Source organism: Lichenostomus cassidix, chromosome 1 (genome assembly GCF_008360975.1).
Source record: "Lichenostomus cassidix isolate B80296 chromosome 1, HeHo_3.0, whole genome shotgun sequence".
Lineage (NCBI taxonomy): Eukaryota > Metazoa > Chordata > Aves > Passeriformes > Meliphagidae > Lichenostomus > Lichenostomus cassidix.
In genome coordinates, this window is record NC_139479.1 from 298,113 (window position 1) to 317,882 (window position 19,770).

Consider the following 19,770-nt stretch of genomic DNA (forward strand, 5'->3'; position numbering starts at 1 on the left):
TTGCTGGTTTGCACCTCCTTTCTTCCAGTGTTTTGATTTGGAGGAGATGTGAGAGTGATCATGGAATTTTTTGGACAGTTTGGGCTGTAAGGAACCTGATATATCATGGGGAGGGGAGGGGAGGAGAGGGGAGGGGAGGATATTTGAAGGTCATCCTCCAGGGGATCTTCCAGGAGATCTCCAATTGCTACAGCCCCATGTGTGTCCCTGTTGCCTCAGTTGCCACCTCCAGACTCCTGTGACTCCCAGTCCTGTTCCCACCACTGCCACCCCACCTTTCCCTCCCTTCCCCTCCTTCTCTCAACCCTTCCCTTTCCAGTCAAGTGAACCCAACTGTTTCCAGCTAGGCTGTGCCACTCCCACCTCTGGCTCTGGCTGTGCTCATGGAGATGTGGGCTGCGTGTCCCCATGTTCTAGCTGAGGTTTTCACCTGCAGGTGACCTGGGGCCTCAGCACTGGACGTTCCAGAAGGAAAGTGGTTGCCATAGTGGTTGGCAAAGACAAATGCCAAGGAAGCAGCCATGTTCCAGAACATTCTGTTCCCCAGCAGAGCAACACTCCACAGCTCAGCTTTGGAAAACAAGGTGAGAGCAACTTTTTATCTGCACCCAGGAGAAATGCATCATGCCTCCCTGCTCCGAGGCTCTGTTAACTCTCTGAGAAATACATGAGTAGGAAATACAATACAGCATTTCCAGGGTGGTTCATTCATTTTTCTTTATTAATTTTTTCTCAGCACAAGAGGAAAAAAGGAGCATATGGGGAATGAGCAGGAGCCATTTCTCAATGCTGTGGCCACCTGAAAAGGGTTTAGACCCATAATGCCTTCAAGAAATTCATTCACATTTCCCAAATCACATTAAGCAGGTACAGATTGTTTTCATTTTTATGAATCTTTTTTTATCCTTATAAACTCTATTAAACCAGAATATGCCAAAAATGACAGGGGGCAAAATTGCCTTGAAATGCAGGATGAGAACTGCTTCTAAATTGCCTGAATGAAAGTATTTATTTTAAAATAAATTGGGGTTGAATTTAGCAGAAAAGGTTATCCCAAGACTGAAGCTGTACCAGCACAGATTACAAAAATGAAGCCCATTTTACTCTCAGTGTTCGCTGGCAGTTGGAAGAAACTGCACCAAACTCCACCAAACATTGCAGCCACTGGAGGCCCTGAGACACAACAGAGTTTTTGGTGAGTTCCTCATCTAAAGTCATGGACAAGAACCCCTGAGTGCAGCACTTGGATCTGTCCTGGAGAGTCAGTCAATGAGGAGAGGCTGAGGGAGCTGGGAAAGAGCTGAGGCTGGAGCAGAGGAGGCTCAGGGGAACCTTGTGGCTCTGCACAGCTGCTGCCAGGAGGGGACAGCCGGGGGGTCAGGCTGTGCTCCAGGGAACAGGGACAGCAGGAGAGGGAACAGCCTCAGGCTGGGCCAGGGGAGGCTCAGCTTGGCCAGCAGCAGGAATTTCTGCATGGAAAGGGTGCTCAGGCCTTGGCAGGAGCTGCCCAGGGAGGTTTGCAGTCCCCATCCCTGCAGGTGTCCCAGGAAGGCCTGGCTGTGGCACTCAGTGCTCTGGGCTGGGGACAAGGTGCCCATTGGGACTCCATGGGCTGGGAAGGCTTTGCCAGCCTCAGGGATTTTGGGATTTGGGATTCTTATGGAGACAACAGTGTTTGAGAGCACCTGGGCCTCCTTATGGAGAGATCAAAGCAGTGCTGCTGTGGTTCCCTGAGAAAGCTCTGGCTCTGCAGGGCTTTGTTCACCACCCCTTGTGCAGCAAAACCCACCAGGATCAGATGGGAACTCTCACCCCCAGCACCTCTCCCTGAGGGATCTCAGTGGCTGCTGCTGTGGGAACTGCAAACACATCCCTGCTTTCACCTCAACAGTGAAACCACAGTTCATGATAACAAGGACACTGAGGGGAATCCCATCAATCCATACAGATCTCTCCAAGGGGTGCCAGAGGATGGTGCCAGACTCTGTTCAGTAGTGCCAGTGACAGGACTTTCTAGGAATTCCCAGTGTAGAATCAAAGGTATGAAACACCTTTGGCTTGAAAATGAGACTTCCCTCAGCTTGGAATCATCACTGACATTTATAACTTACTTATTTTTTTCTCTTGATGTGTTTTCATTTTACTGAATATAATTATTAATTTAAAATATTTTTAAGATTGCTACCAGTAACTCTAGGTCTGAAGTTTTTCCATAGCATCTTATATAAGGAGGCTGAGGGGTCTTGACAGAGCACCCAACAGGTCAGAACAGGACCACAGAGGTGGAGGTTCTTCTTCTGAAATGCATTTCTGCATCTGTAATGTCACTTTGGACAGCTGTCCTGTAATTATTTTACTTAGAGAATGATGCCACATCCAAAGTTTCTGGCAAAAATTTTGAAATATGGAAATATGTGGAAACAATGAATTAACTAAATCATCCCAAACCATCCAGCATTTGCTCTGCTCTGCCACTGTTGGAGGTGAGATGAGAACCAAGAGGGGTAATGTTGGAACATCTTTATAAGTTTGCTGAGTCACTTTTCCTTCCTTGGGGAACCTGCCACGTTGGGCTTGGATTTAGATCATTGCAGTCATTTCTCTCTAAGTTTGGTGAGGGCAATCACTCTTGGCAGGAGTTTACAATCAGCTTTTGCCTCATGGCAGCACCTGAGAGTACACAGAGGGGACAGTCCTGTGCCAAAGGCTCTGAGTGTAGAACAGGGTGAGCCGCTGTGAGGACACAGGGGACAGTGGCTGAGCTCAGGTCACCGGGGAGTTCTGTCACTAACATGGATCAAACTCAGAATCCTCCTCTGGATCTGCTTGGTCCTCACCCCGTAGATGATGGGGTTGAGCACCGCAGGCACCAGGATGTAGACGTTGCCCATGATGATGTGCACCAGCGGAGCCAGGTCCTTCCCAAACCTGTGCACCACCGACAGCCCGATCAGCGGCACGTAGAACGCCAGCACCACGCAGATGTGGGCGATGCAGGTGCTGAACACCTTCAGCCTCTCCCTCCACGCCGCCAGGCGCAGCACGGCCTTGAGGATGAGGATGTAGGAGAGGCAGATGAGCACGGCGTCCAGCCCCATGACCAGCAGGATGGCGGTGAGCCCGTACACCACGCTGGGGGTGGTGTTGGCACACGCCAGGTTCATCACGTCCTGGTGCAGGCAGAAGGAGTGCGACAGCGCCCGGGAGCCGCAGAAGGGCAGGGGCACGAGGAGCAGCGGCAGAGGCAGGAAGAAGAGCACCCCCCTGGCCATGGCCAGCAGCCCGATTTTGGCCGTGGCACCGTTGGTGAGGATGGCGGCGTGGCGCAGCGGGTGGCAGATGGCCACGTACCTGTCCACGGCCATGGCCAGCAGCACGGTGGACTCGATGGCCGAGAGCGCGTGGATGAGGAACATCTGCAGCAGGCAGGCGCCGAAGCTGATCTCGCGCGTGTCGAACCAGTAGAAGGAGAGGATGCGCGGCACAGTGGCTGTGGCCAGCGCCAGGTCGATGGCGGCCAGCATGCAGAGGAAGAAGTACATGGGCGCGTGCAGGCTGGGCTCCACACGCACCACCAGCAGCACCGCGCAGTTCCCCAGCACCGCCAGGATGTAGGCAGAGCACAGCGGGATGGCCATCCAGCACTGGGCAGCCTCCAGCCCCGGGATGCTGGCCAGGATGAAGGACGGGCTGAGGTCAGAGCTGTTGGAGAAGGGCATGACCCGTGGGGCCAGGGGCACTCATGCTATGCCAGGGCACTTCCTGCTGCAAGGGAAACACAAACGGCACTTTAGAACCCTTTCCCATGGATTGGGATCCCACAGGGCCGTTCCTGGGATTCTCACAGTTGCCACACTGATGCAGAGAGCTCCCCTCCCAGTTTTTTATCCCATTATGGCTCTAAGCAAAAACATATGCAGTGACAAAACACTGACATTTGAGTTCGAACAGGAATTGCCTGAATTCTCTAAAAAGCAGAACACCATAAAATCAACCTTTTGAATAATAAACCCATCAGCTGAATTTGTTTGCTTTTCTTCTTAAAGGACAAAATTAAAAATAATAACAAAAAACCCAGAGATTTTTAGTGCTTCTTGTAAAACTTCAGTGCTGCTTGATTTTTTCCATATGTGCTGTGGTGCCCTGTCAGAAATGTGCTCAGTGAGGCTGAAGCTGGCTGTGCTGCCTCCCACGGCCCAGCCCTCCCCAGAACAGCACACAGAAACAGACAGACATAGACATTTCAATCTTTTTGCAAATACAAATTGGATTTTCATCCTATGAAAAACACATATGGAAAAATCAGAATATCTGTGGAAAAAAATAATCTGATTATTCACCTTATTCTGTATCTGTAGATTTTCCAGGAGTGCTGTGATCCAAGCATAATGGCCTGAAGATATATAAAAGCCTTTACTTTAGCTTCCTTTCTATTTTCAGGCACCAAGCCAGCGCCTGGCTGTACCTGTGCTGGAATAAACCCACCATCCCTCCTGCCCTGGATGGACAGCACAAGGTCAAGCACATAACCTGAGCTTTCTGGTTACTCCTTTCATGCCCAATCCATGTAAATCAATGATGCAAAGGGGTTTTAAGGCAAGCTCTGCAGGTTATTAATGGAGTTATTTTATAAGATTGGGTTGTGAAACATGGGGTTTTTATTGCACATCTGTGGTGAAGCCCTAAAATAGCACCAGGCTTTATTCTCCTGATGTGGGGCTTTTCCATCTTGGATGTATAACAAGTAGGACTCACATTGTAGCTTTTTATACCCGATTTACACACAGCGTGGGAGGACTATTGCTGTCACTGTGCCCAAAATCTGTTCCAGGGATGACGTTGGCAGCAAAGCACTTGAATTAAGATACAAATGGAATGAACAAGGAGCCTCAGCAATCAGCAGTAGGTACTGAGGCACCTCACCTGCCAGTCCTGATGGAATTACCTGAGTCTTACTGGAAAATCTCTGCCCTCCTGATCATTTCCCTGAGGGAATGGGGTTGGGTGAGAGGCACTGAAACAATCCCTGATGCTTCAGTTCATCTCGGATTTTCTGGCTCTGATAAATGTCTGCAGGTTTTCAGAAGTGGCTCAGGATTTGGGATTGCTGGTGAGCAGAGCAATCCCAGCAGGCTGTAAGGGCGTGGCTTTCTGTAGACATGGAACCTGGATCCATGTCTTTGAAACAGCAGTAAATGCAGATTTATTTTCCTAGCAGGATCCAAGCAGCAGCCACAGTAGTAAATCATAGAATGACAGAATCACTGAAGTTGGAAAGCCAGGATTGTCGAGTCCAACCTTTGACCAATTCTCACCTTGTCAAAGAACCATGGAATGGTTTGGGTTGGGAGGAACCTTAAATCCCATCCAGTGCCACCCCAGCCATGGCAGGGACACCTTCCACTGTCCCAGGCTGCTCCAAGCCCCAATGTCCAGCCTGGCCTTGGACACTGTCAGGGATCCAGGGGCAGCCACAGCTTCTCTGGGAATTCCATCCCAGGGCCTCCCCACCCTGCCAGGAACAATTCCTTCCCAATATCCCATCCATCCCTGCCCTCTGGCACTGGGAATCCATTCCCCCTTGTCTTGGCACTCCTGGCCCTTCTTCAAAGTCCCTCTCCAGTTCTCTTGAAGCCCCTTTAGGCACTGGAAGGAGCTCTAAGGTCTACCTGGAGCCTTCCATCCTCCAGGCTGAACAAACCCAGCTCTCCCATCTTTCTTCTCCTTCTTTCTCCTTCTCTGCCTTCCCCCTCTTTCCTTTCCCCTTCCTCTCCTCCCCCCACTTTTATCTATCCCTCTCTCATTCTCCCTCCACCCTGCTCTCCAGCTGTGCTGACAGATGTGCTAATAAATCCCCCACAGTTTGCTCTCCAAGTCCCCCACAAACATTTTCTTACTGTGGCAGAGGCTCCTGGGGTTTTTTGTTTCGGAGCTGTTTTGGAGAGCAGCTGCAGCCAGGAAGCACAGACATCCAGGGATGAACTCTGGAAGTTTTCAGAACGGGAGCAGACTCCAAATCTCCTCAGAATTCCCACTCATCAATTTCAGAATCCTGTGTGAGGATGCTGGAAGCCAGGCATCTCTTCAGAAAAGCTCTTTTCTCCTGGATGTTGTTCCCTTGTGTTAATCCTTCCTGCAAGCTCCAGTTTAGATCACAGATATTTGAGCAGAGCTCTCTCCTTCCCCAGGGCCAGTGGGAGTTGCTCTCCAGGCTGAGCTCCTGGGGGCTGCTGGCATTTCACCCTGGGCAAGGGACTCTGGGGACACTCAGTGAGATAATGAGCACAACACAGAGCGAACAGTGGCCTGGGAATCCTCCCCTCAGGAATCTTCCCTGCCCTCTTGCTTGTTTTTTATGGAGCTGTTTGTGCATTATTTTTTTCTCTCCATTCCAGCTACTGCACGGGTGGAGCAGAATGGAAAGACACTGATCTGGGCTGGTGAAGTGCTCAGTGTGAGGCAAAACCAGGCCAGTTCAGGGCTGGGATCCTGTCCTGGTGCCTTTGCTGCTTCATCCTTCCAAGGTAAACACTGACTGTTGCTTCGTATTCTGCACTGTGGTCAAGACTAGCCAAAATGGTTTGAGATTAACAAAAATACAGCTCTGTAATTTGGAGGAATGAAACACAACTGGACTTGGCACTCGGTGCTCTGGTCTGAGTGACAAGGTGGAGATCAGTCACAGGTCTGGGAGGGCTTTTCCAGCCCTAGCGGTGCTGTGATTTTTTTCTATGATTTTGGGGCATTTTATTTTGTCTGTGGGAGGACATGAGCCAGGAGAACCATGAAACCTCTCTGCCTACCTGGCTGAGACTCAGCCTGCAGCAGAGCAAGGAGACATGCTGTCATCTCCTACCTGGATGGCCCTGCAGATCTCCTCCCACCCCTCTGAGGGGCACAGCCAGCACCAGCAGACCTCAGAAGGTAGCAGCACATGGTCCTGAGTGTCAGGATGTTTAGCCATTCCTACAATATTTTTGAACCTTTGAACCCCCTTTTTTTTTCCAGCCCCACCAGATCCCCAAGCCCATCCAGCCCCACACCTGAGTCACACAGTCCTGCCCATCTGCACCACACCCTGAAGATTTTAGGCAACTCCAACCTAATATTTCTGCATCACATGGACAGAAAAAAAGGCTTCATCAAATCTTACAACCTTTCACAACAAATAAATGTATTTTATTGCAGATGCTGCACGTACATGACATTCAATGCAGAACATTGACTGGCAATTAATTAGATTTGGCAAGCTGGTAAGACTCAAAGACATCCAAAAGAGATGCAAAAGCAGCTGTTTCCTGACTGGGGATGGACACGGCACTCCAGACACATGGGTGATGGCTGAGCATGATTTTCAGCAGGGCTGAGAGTGCTCTGGGCCCCTCAACAGGACCTAATGGGAAATGCTTTGTGCTCAGCCTCACTGAGCTGCACCTTGGGGGATCTTTCCAGATGAACAAAGAATTACTGGGATGGCCAGGGTGGCCCCCAGCTCTTGGCCCACGCCCTGTCCTGTGGGGTTTGCTGCCAGGCCAGCTGTGCTGTGACACACAGTGAGGGGACAATGACCCTGTGCAAGGTCTCTCATGAAGCTTACACCCCATTATCTGCTCTGAGTTTGCCTCACAGGCAATAGAGGCTCCTTGATCGCCCCAGCATGACTTGAAAAGAGAAAATCAAGCAGCCCATTTTTCTTTATTCGCCTCCCTCTCACTGGGGCTTCCATCTGGATGTGTTGTTAATCTTGGAGTGTCTGCAGGCTGCTGGAAAGGATGAAAGCACCATGCTAGGACATAGCATGAAAGTTCACAGCTCTGCGCTGAGGGACAGCATCCCAGTGGATCTGCAGTTCTTTCCTCTGGCAGTGACCATCATGGATGAAGCACCAAGAGACCAGTCCACCAGCTCTGACTGGGAAACCAGTGCCAGAGGTCTGACTGAGAACCCAGCCCATCAGCACTTTCTGGCACGACTGGTGGAGGAAACTACCAGTCAGATCCACTCTTCCTGCGCAGGGCCCTGAGCAGAGCCTCCCGGATGTGGGTGGACTTTATGCTGTAGATAACGGGGTTGAGGGCAGGGGGGATGATGAGGTAGGTGTAAGCCACCAAGGTGTTCACGAGGGGAGGAACATCCTTTGCAAAGCGGTGGATCATGGACAGTCCGATCATGGGGATGAAGAACACGAGGACAGCACAGATGTGGGAGACACAGGTGTTCAGAGCCTTCAGACACTCCTCCCTGGTGGCCAGGCTGACGACAGTTCTGATGATGAGGATGTAGGACAGCACGATGAAGATGAAGTCCATCCCCACCGTGGATAAGAGAATGATCATCCCGTAGAAGACGTTGACCTTTATATCTGCACACGCCAGGTTCATGATGTCGGGATGGAAGCAGAAAGAGTGGGAAAGCTCCGTGTTGCCGCAGTAGGTGAGTCTCTTGAGCAGGAAGGGAATGGGGAGGAGCGAGACCATCCCTCTGAGCACGATGGCCAGGCCTATCTTCAGGACAGTGCTCTTGGTGAGGATGGCGGCGTGTCTCAGGGGGTGGGAGATGGCGATGAAGCGGTCAAAGGCCATGGCCAGCAGCACGGAGGACTCGATGAAGGACAGGATGTGGATGAAGTACATCTGAGCCAGGCAGGCGTCGAAGCCAATCCTGCGCACGTTGAACCAGAAGAGGCCCAGCGTGGTGGGCAGGGTGCAGAGAGCCAAGCCCAGGTCAGTCACTGCCAGCATGGACAGGAAGTAGTACATGGGCTCGTGAAGGCTTTGGGTCCTCTTGATGATGAAGAGGATGACGCAGTTCCCCAGGAGAGCTGTGAGGTAGAGGGCACAGAAGGGGATGGAGATCCAGGGGTGAAGGGATTCCAGGCCCGGGATGCCCATCATGAGGAAAGCTGAAGGCTGGTAGAAGGAGCCATTGAATTCCCACGGGGTGTGTGAGTCATGCTCCATCCCAGCTCAGCTCTCACATGGCCTAGACCTACAACAAACCAACAACACAAACTCCACGTAGTTGGACTCCCTGCTGAAGAGAGGAGCTGCACATCCCTCCACCTCCCCACCAGCCTTGGCAGGGATCCCCATGCTGTTTGGACACAGTGTCACATATGGCTACACTCTTGGTCATCCATTAAATCCCAAAATGAAGGAAAAGGATGGACATTTTTTCTTGAAAAAGACAAAAAAAAGAAAGAAAAAAAGACTTTAGAATGAAAAGGAAAACATTGCCGGGGAGTGCCATGATTTCACACTTGTCCCAAAATTCCAGAGTTTCAGATGCTCTGTGGAGTGAACAAATACCTTTTCCATGATCATGCCAACCACAACCAAGCTGCTAAGCCAAGGCTTCTTTTTTATGCCAGCTGGAGATCAAAAGGCGTGAAAATTGTGGATATTTAACTGTGACACTTCTTCCTTAGGAAATCAACACTGGAAACAAATGCAAAATTTTTTGGCACTGGCACAGGCTGCCCAGAGAAGCTGTGGCTGCCCCTGGATCCCTGGAAGTGTCCAAGGCCAGGCTGGAGCAGCCTGGGACAGTGGAAGGTGTCCCTGCCCATGGCAGCTGTTGGAACAGGATGGTCTTTAAGGTGCCTCCCAATCCAAACCAGTCTGGGATTCCAGGATTTACAACAGAACAGCAAATCAGCTACTCAGACCCTCCTGCTCCCAGCTCAGATGTTTCCCAGGGCAAGGCAGGATTTCAGTGGTTCTCACACCCAAACCCTGCTCATTTCACAGCCTCCCTCCCAGGTGGAGGGGAATAAACAAGCAAAGCCCCCCAGGGGCACAGGCTCTGCGTGGTGCTTGTGACGTTCATTGGTCACAGGCAAACACAAGGCAAAGCACAAGATGTTTCAGAGCCCTGGGGAGGATCCTGGGAAAGTCTCTGGGTCCAAACTGGAGCAGAGGGAGCACATGGGATGTGATGGGTGTTTTACACAGGGATCAAGAGGAGGGGGTGAGTGAGGCCTTGGCAGAGACCTGGCAGTGTCTGCTCCAGTGAGTTCAGCACCTCACTGAGACAGGTCAGGGTGGAGAATGCCCTGGAGTAAGAGATCAATGCAAGAGGCTTGTTCAGCTTGGGGGAGGTTTGCAGGGACCCAGCAGCAGCCTTCCCCTACCTCCAGGGAGGCATCAAGGAAGCTGGACCAGGCTCTTCACAGCAGAGTATGCAAGAAGGATGGAAGGCAACAAGTGTAAGTTGAGAGAAGGGAGGTTTAGACTGAATAAAATGGCAACTGTTTGCCCATCAAGCATCAGAGCAGGTTGCCCAGAGATGGCACATAAATCCACAGAAGTTTTCAAGACCCAACTGCAGTGAACAGCTTTGTCTGACCTCCCAGCTGGCTGTGCCTCGAGGCAGATGTTGGACTGGAGATCCTTGGAAGTCTCTCCAACACGAATTATCCAATGAACCTCCAAGCCTTGGTATAATCCAGGTTCCTACATTTTGTGTGACAATGCTGGAGAGGCTGTCAGGGTTCCTGAGCCCCTCAGTGACAGAATGATTTGCTGGGTGGGTGGGGGAAAGCAGCAAATGAGTAAGACAAGAGCTAATTAAAGCAAAGAAGTATTTGTGACTTCAGTCTTCCTGCACCTTCCACAGGATGCAAAACTCAGGTCATGAAGCACCTGGATTATGAGCCAGAGGGTTTGCTGTAACACAGCTCATCTTTGAATAACACACAGTTCTTCCATGACGTATTCATTAGGTTCCTAATACGATTTTCTTCATTAGATTCTCAGCTTGAGAGTCTAATGTGACAATAAATCCTGAAACTTAGCAAGGACAAACATCTTCCTGCTCCAGGGCAAAAGCAGTATGTAACTGATGGGACTTGGGGAAAACCCAAAATCATTTGATTTCCTCCAGGCAAGGCAGAGTCATGTTTTGGTATCAGAATCACCTTGACCTGCAGCCCTGCCATGTCAAATGCTGAAGGGACAATCTCAGCCCTTCCTGGGCAGTGCATGGGGGGTTGGACATGGGTGGGCAGCTGGTGCATCCTCTGATGGTTCCACAGAGCCTGATGGGACCAAAGGAAACTGCCCACAGGTACCTCTGGTCCTCACTGCTGGCTCAGAGCTCCCCAGAGGCAAGAGTTGCCCCTTTCTGCCAATGCAACAGCATCTGGAGGTGATGAGACCCTGGCACAGAGTGCCCAGAGCAGCTGTGGCTGCCCCTGGATCCCTGGCAGTGTCCAAGGCCAGATTGGACACTGGGGCTTGGAACAGCCTGGGACAGTGGAAGGTGTCCCTGCCATGGCTGGGGTGGCACTGGATGAGCTTTAAGGTCCTTTGCTGCCCAGACCATTCCACAGTTCTGTGATCTGAGCAGTGAAATCACTCTTCTGACTCCTGCAATTCAGTCACATCTGGGGCCTGCGTCAAAAACCTGAAAAACCCCAAGAGTCTGCAGGCCTGTGTCCCTGAGCTCAGCTTCTGGCAGATATCCAGAACCCTCAAAGACACTGAGATTCCACATTTTCCAGGAATATGGAGGTGGATAAAGAGACTGTTAGAGCCCCAAGGAAAGAAGGGACTGGTGAGAACTCCCTGGATCTGTAGGAGATGCTTCACTTATAAGAAAATCTTTCTTCACACCTGACTTTGTCAGACACCAGCAACTCCCACCACACTGTAGAAATTACTCAGAAACAGGCTTTATTCACTCTGTTCCCCTCTGAGCTACTCTGGTTTGTTATGTGCCCCAAAATGTTACAGATAAAGATTCCACTCCAAGACATTTTCACACCTTCATATTCTCTGTGTGTGTCAGGAAATGATATGCATAAATATATACACATATAATGTATGAAATATATCAACAACCAGGCATGCTTGTTCATGTTTATGTGCATTTGTATGTAGACAACATACAGCTCAACTTACAGCACACACGTGTCTGCCACAGGATCACAGAATCACAACACCAGGTCAGAAAAGATCTCCTGGCTGACTATCATGGGATGGCAATTGCACCTTTCTTGGGCAGCCAAGCCCTGAGGAGGAAGCAAACTTCCCGTTCCTGGAGGATGCCAAGGTAAAGATTGATGGCAGCCCTGGGTGGTGTCTGCTGAGGATCCAGCCACAGAGAGGATGTCCCTGCTCAGTGCCCAAGGTGTTCCTGCTCCCCAGAGCAGCCCAGCCTGCCTGGAGAAGGTGCCAGGCACCAGAGCAGGAGCCTTGTGGGGACACGGCGATGTCCTTCCTCCTGCCCCCAAAGCCACCTCCTGCTTGTTGCCTGTCTGGCTCTGATGTTCACCAATAACTCAAAATGCTTTAAAGGCTCTTCTCAGCCAGGGCAGGAGCAGGGCCTGGGGCTGGGGCCGAATGAGACTCGGAAAACTGCTTCTTTCCAGAAAGGAGACTATTTGCTATTTTCACAGTGGCATCGCTGCCAACTCAAGTGACCAAGTAAGGGCTCAGCAAAGGGAGCAGAGTCAGCAGAGGGACCCTGGGGACACAGCACAGGGACCCTGGGGACACAGCACCCTGACAGCCCAGCCGCCTGGTGACTTTGGCCAGGACAGGGACAGGCTATTCCCACAGCCTGGGAGAGCAGCTGGATGTCACACAGAGCCACAGCTCATCGACAGCACCACGGTGGCTCCAACTGCCCCAGCAGCACCTGAAATCCCAACTGCTCCCTCCGGCACATCCCAGCCATAGCCACCACAGAGCCACAGGGACCTCCCGCCCTGTCCCTGTCCCTGTCCCTGTCCCTGTCCCTGTCCCTGTCCCTGTCCCACCAAAGGTGTGTGGGGAGCAGTGCAGGGAGCTGACTGCACTTACCGAGGGGTGCTGGGGACTCAGCCCTGCCGAGGAGCAGAGGGAGATCCTGTGTCTGTGTCTGTCCGTGTCCCCGTGTCCCCGTGTCCTTGTCCGTGTCCCCGTGTCCGTGTCCAGCTCTTATAAGGCTGACCCTGCCCAATCACCCGGGATTGGGAGCCTCAGCTCCCGTGCGCAAACAGCGGGAGGAGTGTGCACTAAATGAGCGTTTCCATTTATGCTGCTCTCCCAGCAGGCAGGATTTTCTCCTGATAGTTTATTGGTGACATGTTTATGGGTCCCGGTGATTTATGGCTGGCAGTGCTGCAGCCACAGTGCTGGCAATAGACATAATTTTTATTGGGAGGATAAATCTGTAGTGGAAATAATCATAAATTTTGCAGGAGGAGTGTTTGCAGCATCGCTCCAAGGGAATGACAGAAGGGAAGTCCTGGCTGTCTCCCTCTGACCGGTGAGACAACAAATGTTTAATTTTTTAATGTTTAAAATCATAATGTATTGCACAATAAAAACAAACTGATATTACAAAGGCAAACACAGCCCCAGGAGTGGGTGTCCTCTTCGGTGGCCCGGGAGCCAACTATGTCAAGATGGCTTGTGGCAATAAGTTTATCTTTGCCCCCTCAGCTGTGGGGTGGAAACTGAATTTAACCACTATTTCTGTGCCTGAACCAGGCCAGGGAGAGCAAATGGGTTTGTCTCATGTGAGATGTCTGTAGAAAATGCAGCTTCTGACCCTAAGAGATACTTCTGCTGTTATAAACCTGTCTGTGGTGGGGCACTGCCTTCCATAGGCACCAGGAAATTCACAGAATCCCAGGATCACTGAGGTTGGAAAAGCTGTGCAAAACCACCGAGTCCAAGCTGTGCCTGACCCCTACCTTGTCACCCTGACCAAAACACTGAGTGCCACATCCAGGTGTTCCTTGGACACCTCCAGGGATGGCATCTTGTAAAGGTTTTCAAATGGGAGGACAGGACAAGGGGGAACAGCCTCAGGCTGGGCCAGGGGAGGCTCAGCTTGGCCAGCAGCAGGAATTTCTGCATGGAAAGGGTGCTCAGGCCTTGGCAGGAGCTGCCCAGGGAGGTTTGCAGTCCCCATCCCTGCAGGTGTCCCAGGAAGGCCTGGCTGTGGCACTCAGTGCTCTGGGCTGGGGACAAGGTGGCCGTTGGGCACAGCTTGGAGTTGATGGTTCTGGAGGACTTTTCCAGCCTCAGTGACTCTGGGATCCTGTGATTCCATGACCAAGCCTCCACCCCTTTCCCCTCCTTCCTCACCATCCCTTCCCACACTCCTCTCAGCACTGACCCCTGAACTCTGCCCTGCAGGGTCAGTTTATTAGGACTGGCTCAGCCTCAAATCATCAAGACTTCCAGCACAGACTGCTGGGTGCCAAGGGGTGGCTGTGCCCACTGCCAGCTGGGCTCCTGGGAAAGCTCTGCTTGTTTTCTTAAAGATGGGAAAACAGATGAAAGCTCCTCACACCCCTCCCCACACACAGAAATACCCACGTGTCTGGGAAAGGGAATTAAGCAGAAAGCCAGCAAGAGTGGCTTGGTGGGAGCACAGTACAGATACATCCCTGTGGGAAGCTTGGTGTGGGCAGCTCTTAGGGCACCAAGTCAGAGGAATTGTAAGATTTGGAGCATATCTGGTAAAATGAAATAACCTCACACTGTGTAATAGGTGTGTGGGTGAGTCAAGCAAGCTGTGGCTGCCCCATCCCTGGCAGGGTTCCAGGCCAGGTTGGAGCAACCTGCTCCAGTGGAAGGTGTTCCTGCCCAGGGCAGGGGGTGACACGGGATGGGATTTAAGGTTCCTCCCCACCCAAACCAGTCTGGAAATCTATTCTATCGAGTAAACAACAGGATCCTCCATCTTGCCATCCTGCCTCCAAGAGTGGCTATTAATGGTCATTCAGGAAGGTAATTTTCAGTTTATCATTCCCTTGGCACATGTCTCAGCATCTGGCAATAATTTCAGAGGTTTCCTGAGCAGGAGGCAGCACCTCAGCTATGGTGTTTCATAGAAAACAAAGAATCTCTCACCTATGGACTTGTCTGACCATTTTACATATATTTTGGGATCTCACAACCTCCAGCAGTGATGAGTTCCATAATTCCTCTATAAGCTCATTTTAAAAAGTACTTTTCTACTTGTTTAAATGATAGAAAGTTTTGGGCTGGTGGGGACCTCAAATACCTATTTATAAATATTCTTAAATATATCTTTAATATGCCTGACATTTTCAGGGTGTGTTCTCCCCTTCCTGGTTCATGCAGTTTGAGTAAAGCTGAATAATGATTCCATATAGATCATCTCCTCCCCATTTGTTATCTTACAGACCTTTCCTGTATTGCTTTATTGTCTCTGCTCAGGGCTGAAAATTCCTTTTCTGACAGTCTCCATTTAGGCTGGGTGACAAGATGGGCATCGGGCACAGCTTGGACTCGATGGTCAGGGTGGGCTTTTCCAGCCTCAGGGATTCTGGGATTCTCTGATTCATCATCTTATGAACAACAGGGTGACATCAACACAGACATGGAAGAAATTACAGAGGGAGATGCTCCCACTCCAGTCCAGGCTCCTTCTTTACACCTGCACAGCTGCAGCTCACGCAGAGGTGAGGGCACTGGGGCTGTTCTAGGAGATAAATGGTGGTTTCAATTGAAACAACCACAAAACCCCAAGTAAAGCCAAGGGGAATCAGCCAATTTCCTGTGCTGCCATGAGTGACACACACAAGCCCTGCAGCCCCCACACCCCATCCTGCCGAAGTGAATGAACTCTTCAGGGGCAAACATTGACACAATTAATGCCTGACTTGGTCCATCAGGGAAATAACCCAACCAGGGGTTGAGAGAATGCAGAGGGCACAGGAGTGAGGCTGCACAGGCAGCAGACTCCGCTTTTGGTGCGCAGGATGGAAAATCAAACAGTCCCAGAGACATCTGCAAACAGCGGGTTTTGCTTGTCAGTATTGAGCAGAGCTGGCAGAGAGGTTCAGAGGCACAGCCTGTGTGTCATTGCTGAAATACAAACCCGGAGCAGACGTGTCCAGCATGTCCCAAACCTCCACCAGGCTGCAAATGAAAGAGATCTAAAGCTCTTAGAGAGTGTCCAAAGGAGGGACACGAGGATGGGGAAGGGCCTGGAGGGGCCACACGAGGTCACTTGGTCAGTTCAGCCTGCAGGAGCCTGAGGGCAGAGCTCCCCGGGGGCTGCAGCTCCTCCCGAGGGACAGTGCAGGGACAGCTCTGATCTCTGCTCTGGGACAGGGACAGAGCCAGGGAGGGCTGGAGCTGGGCCAGGGCAGCTCAGGCTGGAGCTCAGGAAAGGTTGTTCCCCCAGAGGGTGCTGGCACTGCCCAGGCTCCCCAGGGAATGGGCACAGCCTGAGGCTGCCAGAGCTCCAGGAGCCTTTGGACAGCACTGCCAGGGATGCCCAGGCTGGCATTGCTGGGGGTCTGGGCAGGGCAGGGGTGGCACTGGATGATCCTGTGGCTCCTTTCCATTCAGGATATTCTGTAATTCTGTGATTCTAAATAACAACTGGGATGCAATAAATTTACCCTGCTGGGGAAGGAATGTCAGGCAAAGCAGTGACACTCCCTGCTGCTGGGTGGCCCCAAGGAGAGCAGTGCCCAATGCCCAGACTCAGCACCACGTGTGGTGACTTTTGGACAAACATCATTCCTGAGGTTCCTCACAATCATGGTTGGAACCTCCTTGAGCTCTTCATTCCCAGGACAGCTCTGCCAGGAACTCTCCACAGCACTACCTGTGGAGAGACCACTGCTCTGCCAAAGCAACAAAAAGGTGCCACTGAAAAGCCCACTTTGATTTCTGGTGCATTCCTGGGTCCAAAATGGGTCAGATGGATCCCAGTGCTTGGGACAGGGACAGCTGTGGTCTGCTCTGCAGGAGGATTTCCTTCCTAGAAATAATTAATTTAAGGGTTTCTAGGTTGCCTGGCCACATCTGGATCAAGGAAACAGGGTCAAGGTGCATGAGTGGCACAGGAATTTCACATTTACCTTCTCCCCATTTCACAAGGTTTAAAGAGACCAAAATTCCAGAATATAGAATCAACGAATTCCAGACTGGTTTGGGTTGGGAAGGACCTTAAAGCTCACCCTGTTCTACCCCCTGCAAGGGGCAGAGACACTTTCCACTATCCCAGCTTGCTCCAAGGCCTGTCCAATCTGGCCTTGGACACTGCCAGGGATATAATTCTGAAAAGACTCTGTGTTTTGATCTCCTCAGCTAATCTTATGTTCTGCAGTTTGAAGTAGTTTCATTCTAATAAGGCCAAATGTGTCCATTCTCCTTTATCACTGCTATAATGGGATTTTTGGAAAATATTGTAGCAGGCATCTCAGTAATAGCGCAAGGCAATGAGGGCAGAGCTGTGAGGAGAGCCAGTAACAACATTATGCTGCAATTCTGCAGTGATTGCTTCAAAATAAATCACTGGGATGTCATCAAACTGGTCAAAATGCAATCTGGCAAAACATTATCAGATCATTCTGCTTCCAGGAGGGACGGGAGAAGGATCCAGGGGAATTTATAACTGATCTATGAGCAATTGTGAGGCTGAGTGAACTCAGAACGTTGTGCTGCTCAGGGATAGAGGGGTTTGTGTTGGTATCACAGACCAGCTGTGTCTCAAAGGGAAGACCTTCTGGCTCTGTCCCCAGGGAACAGGGACAGGACAAGGGGAAATGGCCTCAGGCTGTGCCTGGGGAGAGTCAGGTTGGATATTGGGCAAATTTCTTCACAGAAAGAGTTGTCCAGCCCTGGCACATCTGCCCAGGGCAAAAGCTGAGGGTTTATTTCTGCATGGCCTACAGAGCTATAACAATTTCCTGTGGTCTCACCCACCAGGGGAAACCTAAAATAAAGCATTTGGGATCTGGGATGTGCATTTGAGGTTAGGATTTGGTTTGAAGTTTCCTTGTTTGAACTGATGAGCCCCACAGCTCCATGGACCACATCAAGTCACCACCTCCTGCCATGGGAGCTTGGACTCCACAGGTGGCCCCAGATTTGGGACACTCAGTGCAGATCTGGGGAAGCTCAGAAGCTGCATTTTTGGAGTTTTCTCTCATCATTTGGAAAGCCCTATATCCCTTTATAGTGTCCCACATTGTGTACTTAAAACATCCAGTTCATTCTGGCCTCATCCATGACCTGCTGCATTCTCAGGACTCAGATTAACATATGGAATCTGTTTGCCCAGAGCCGAGGGCTGCTCTGTCTGGTGATGCAGATACAGAGGCATAAACAGAGGATTTTGTGTTCTTAAACTGGGTTAGAACATTAGTCTGTGTCCAATTCCCAAGACAGGAAAAGCTTCTCCAATGAACGTGTGACCCCCAGCCAGGATCACCCCATTCCTCTTGGTTCACAAGAAAATTCCCTGGACTTTCACAGGATGGTGAAATCCCAAGATGCAGAAGCAGAGGAGCTCAGTGGCTGCTCCTAAAAACAATAAAAAGGAAAAAAAAATTCACTGGAATGCACTGGAGTATTCCAGATCCAACCCCATTTCAGAGTTGGTCCCTTTAATTCATTTAACTCCTTAGTACCCTTTTTTTATGTTTCACATAGCAGATGAAGTTTTATTGGTAAGAAAGTTGTGCTGATGCTGCAGAGACACTTCTCCCTTCCTGGGAAGAAAAACTCTTTCAAATTCATTAACACAAACCCATCTGAATCCCTGGTGGGGCTGTGTGTGGAATCCTGCTGTTCGCTGTTTGGAATCCAAAGGAATGTCAGATATGGGACAAAAATGTGAGATTGGTACAAAACACAAATGTTGATCAGAATAAGAATCAGGTGAGGTGGTGTTTATTCATCATCATATTCAAAAGGTTTGGGCTGAAAAAGACCTTAAATCCCATCCAGTGCCACCCCAGCCATGGCAGGCACACCTTCCACTGTCCCAGGCTGCTCCAAGCCCCAATGTCCAACCTGGCCTTGGACACTGCCAGGGATCCAGGGGCAGCCACAGCTTCTCTGGGAATTCTATCCCAGGGCCTCCCCCCCCTGCCAGGAAACAATTCCTAATTCCCAATATCCCATCCATCCCTGCCCTCTGGCAGTGGGAAGCCATTCCCTGTGTCCTTCCCTCCAGCCCTTGTCCCCGGTCTGCAGCTCTCCTGAAGCTCCTTTAGGCTCTGAGCTCTGCCTGGATCATTCCCTTCTCCAGGTGAACATTCCCAGCTCTCCCAGCCTGGCTCCAGAGCAGAAGTTTCACATCCCTTTGAGCATCCCTAGAGCTCCTGAGCTAACCTGTGTGTGCAGTGCTGGTGTGAAGGGCATGCTGACAGCTCACAGTGTTTGCTGGCAAAATGGAATTTTGGGATGGCAAATACAATGAGCAGGTCCAGGGCTGAGGAAATGCAGGTGGGGAAAGGCAGCGACAGCTGGAAAGCACTTGTAGAAAACTTGGTCTGTCCATTATTGCTTTGGGCGCTGCTGTGGAAAGTTAAACAGAGCAAAGCAAACAGCGAATGTTGGGAAGACTCATGGTGCTGTCAATGATTAAATAAAGGCAGCAAATTGCTGTGAGTCAGGAACAGCTGGAGAACAGCCAGGCTTGGGGGGAAGCTGTCAGGAGAACCTCAAGGGAGCACAGGGCAAGACCTGTGCCCTGAGTCATCCCACAGCAAGGGCAGCTGGGCAAGGCAGGGGGCTCTGCTCCTCTTCTCTGCTCTCATGAGACCACCTGGAGTGTGTCCAGCTCCTGGGCCTCCACAGGGACATGGAGCTGCTGGAGAGAGTCCAAAGAAGGCACCAGAGATGCTCCAAGGGCTGGAGCTCCCCTGCTCTGGAGCTGGGAGAGCTGGGAATGTTCACCTGGAGAAGAGAAGCTCCAGGGAGAGCTCAGAGCTCCTGCCAGGGCCTGAAAGTGCTCCAGGAGAGCTGGAGAGGGACTGGGGACCAGAGCTGGAGGGACAGG

The 19,770-nt window shown here is 51.0% G+C and overlaps 2 protein-coding genes and 1 long non-coding RNA gene across 4 annotated transcripts; 1 reads left to right on the plus strand and 2 right to left on the minus strand.

Annotated features, from left to right (window-relative positions):
* Positions 1 to 165: 165 nt before the first annotated feature.
* LOC146443996 (uncharacterized) lies at positions 166 to 7,335 on the plus strand. The gene is made up of 3 exons (XR_014853995.1): positions 166 to 584; positions 6,396 to 6,524; positions 7,189 to 7,335. It is a non-coding gene; the product is annotated as an uncharacterized LOC146443996 (long non-coding RNA).
* Positions 692 to 12,890, minus strand: LOC146443997 (olfactory receptor 51E2-like). 2 transcript variants are annotated; one of them, XM_085068154.1, is made up of 2 exons: positions 12,807 to 12,890; positions 692 to 3,765 (listed from the first exon to the last, which is right to left on the minus strand). In XM_085068154.1, the coding sequence occupies exon 2, from the start codon at positions 3,717 to 3,719 to the stop codon at positions 2,769 to 2,771; it is 951 nt and encodes a 316-aa protein (XP_084924280.1). In that variant the 5' UTR covers positions 3,720 to 3,765; positions 12,807 to 12,890; the 3' UTR covers positions 692 to 2,768. The 2 variants fall into 2 exon arrangements, with proteins under 2 accessions (XP_084924280.1, XP_084924369.1); XM_085068243.1 differs by lacking the exon at positions 12,807 to 12,890 and adding an exon at positions 5,898 to 6,320.
* On the minus strand, positions 7,173 to 12,890 carry LOC146443998 (olfactory receptor 51G2-like). Its single transcript, XM_085068027.1, has 2 exons — positions 12,807 to 12,890; positions 7,173 to 8,988 (listed from the first exon to the last, which is right to left on the minus strand). The coding sequence occupies exon 2, from the start codon at positions 8,958 to 8,960 to the stop codon at positions 7,986 to 7,988; it is 975 nt and encodes a 324-aa protein (XP_084924153.1). The 5' UTR covers positions 8,961 to 8,988; positions 12,807 to 12,890; the 3' UTR covers positions 7,173 to 7,985.
* Positions 12,891 to 19,770: the final 6,880 nt, after the last annotated feature.

What these genes read in the sequence shown, in the direction of transcription:
- LOC146443998 (XM_085068027.1), bottom strand. Translation starts at nt 8,960, where the DNA reads ATGGAGCATGACTCACACACCCCGTGGGAATTCAATGGCTCCTTCTAC.
- LOC146443997 (XM_085068154.1), bottom strand. Translation starts at nt 3,719, where the DNA reads ATGCCCTTCTCCAACAGCTCTGACCTCAGCCCGTCCTTCATCCTGGCC.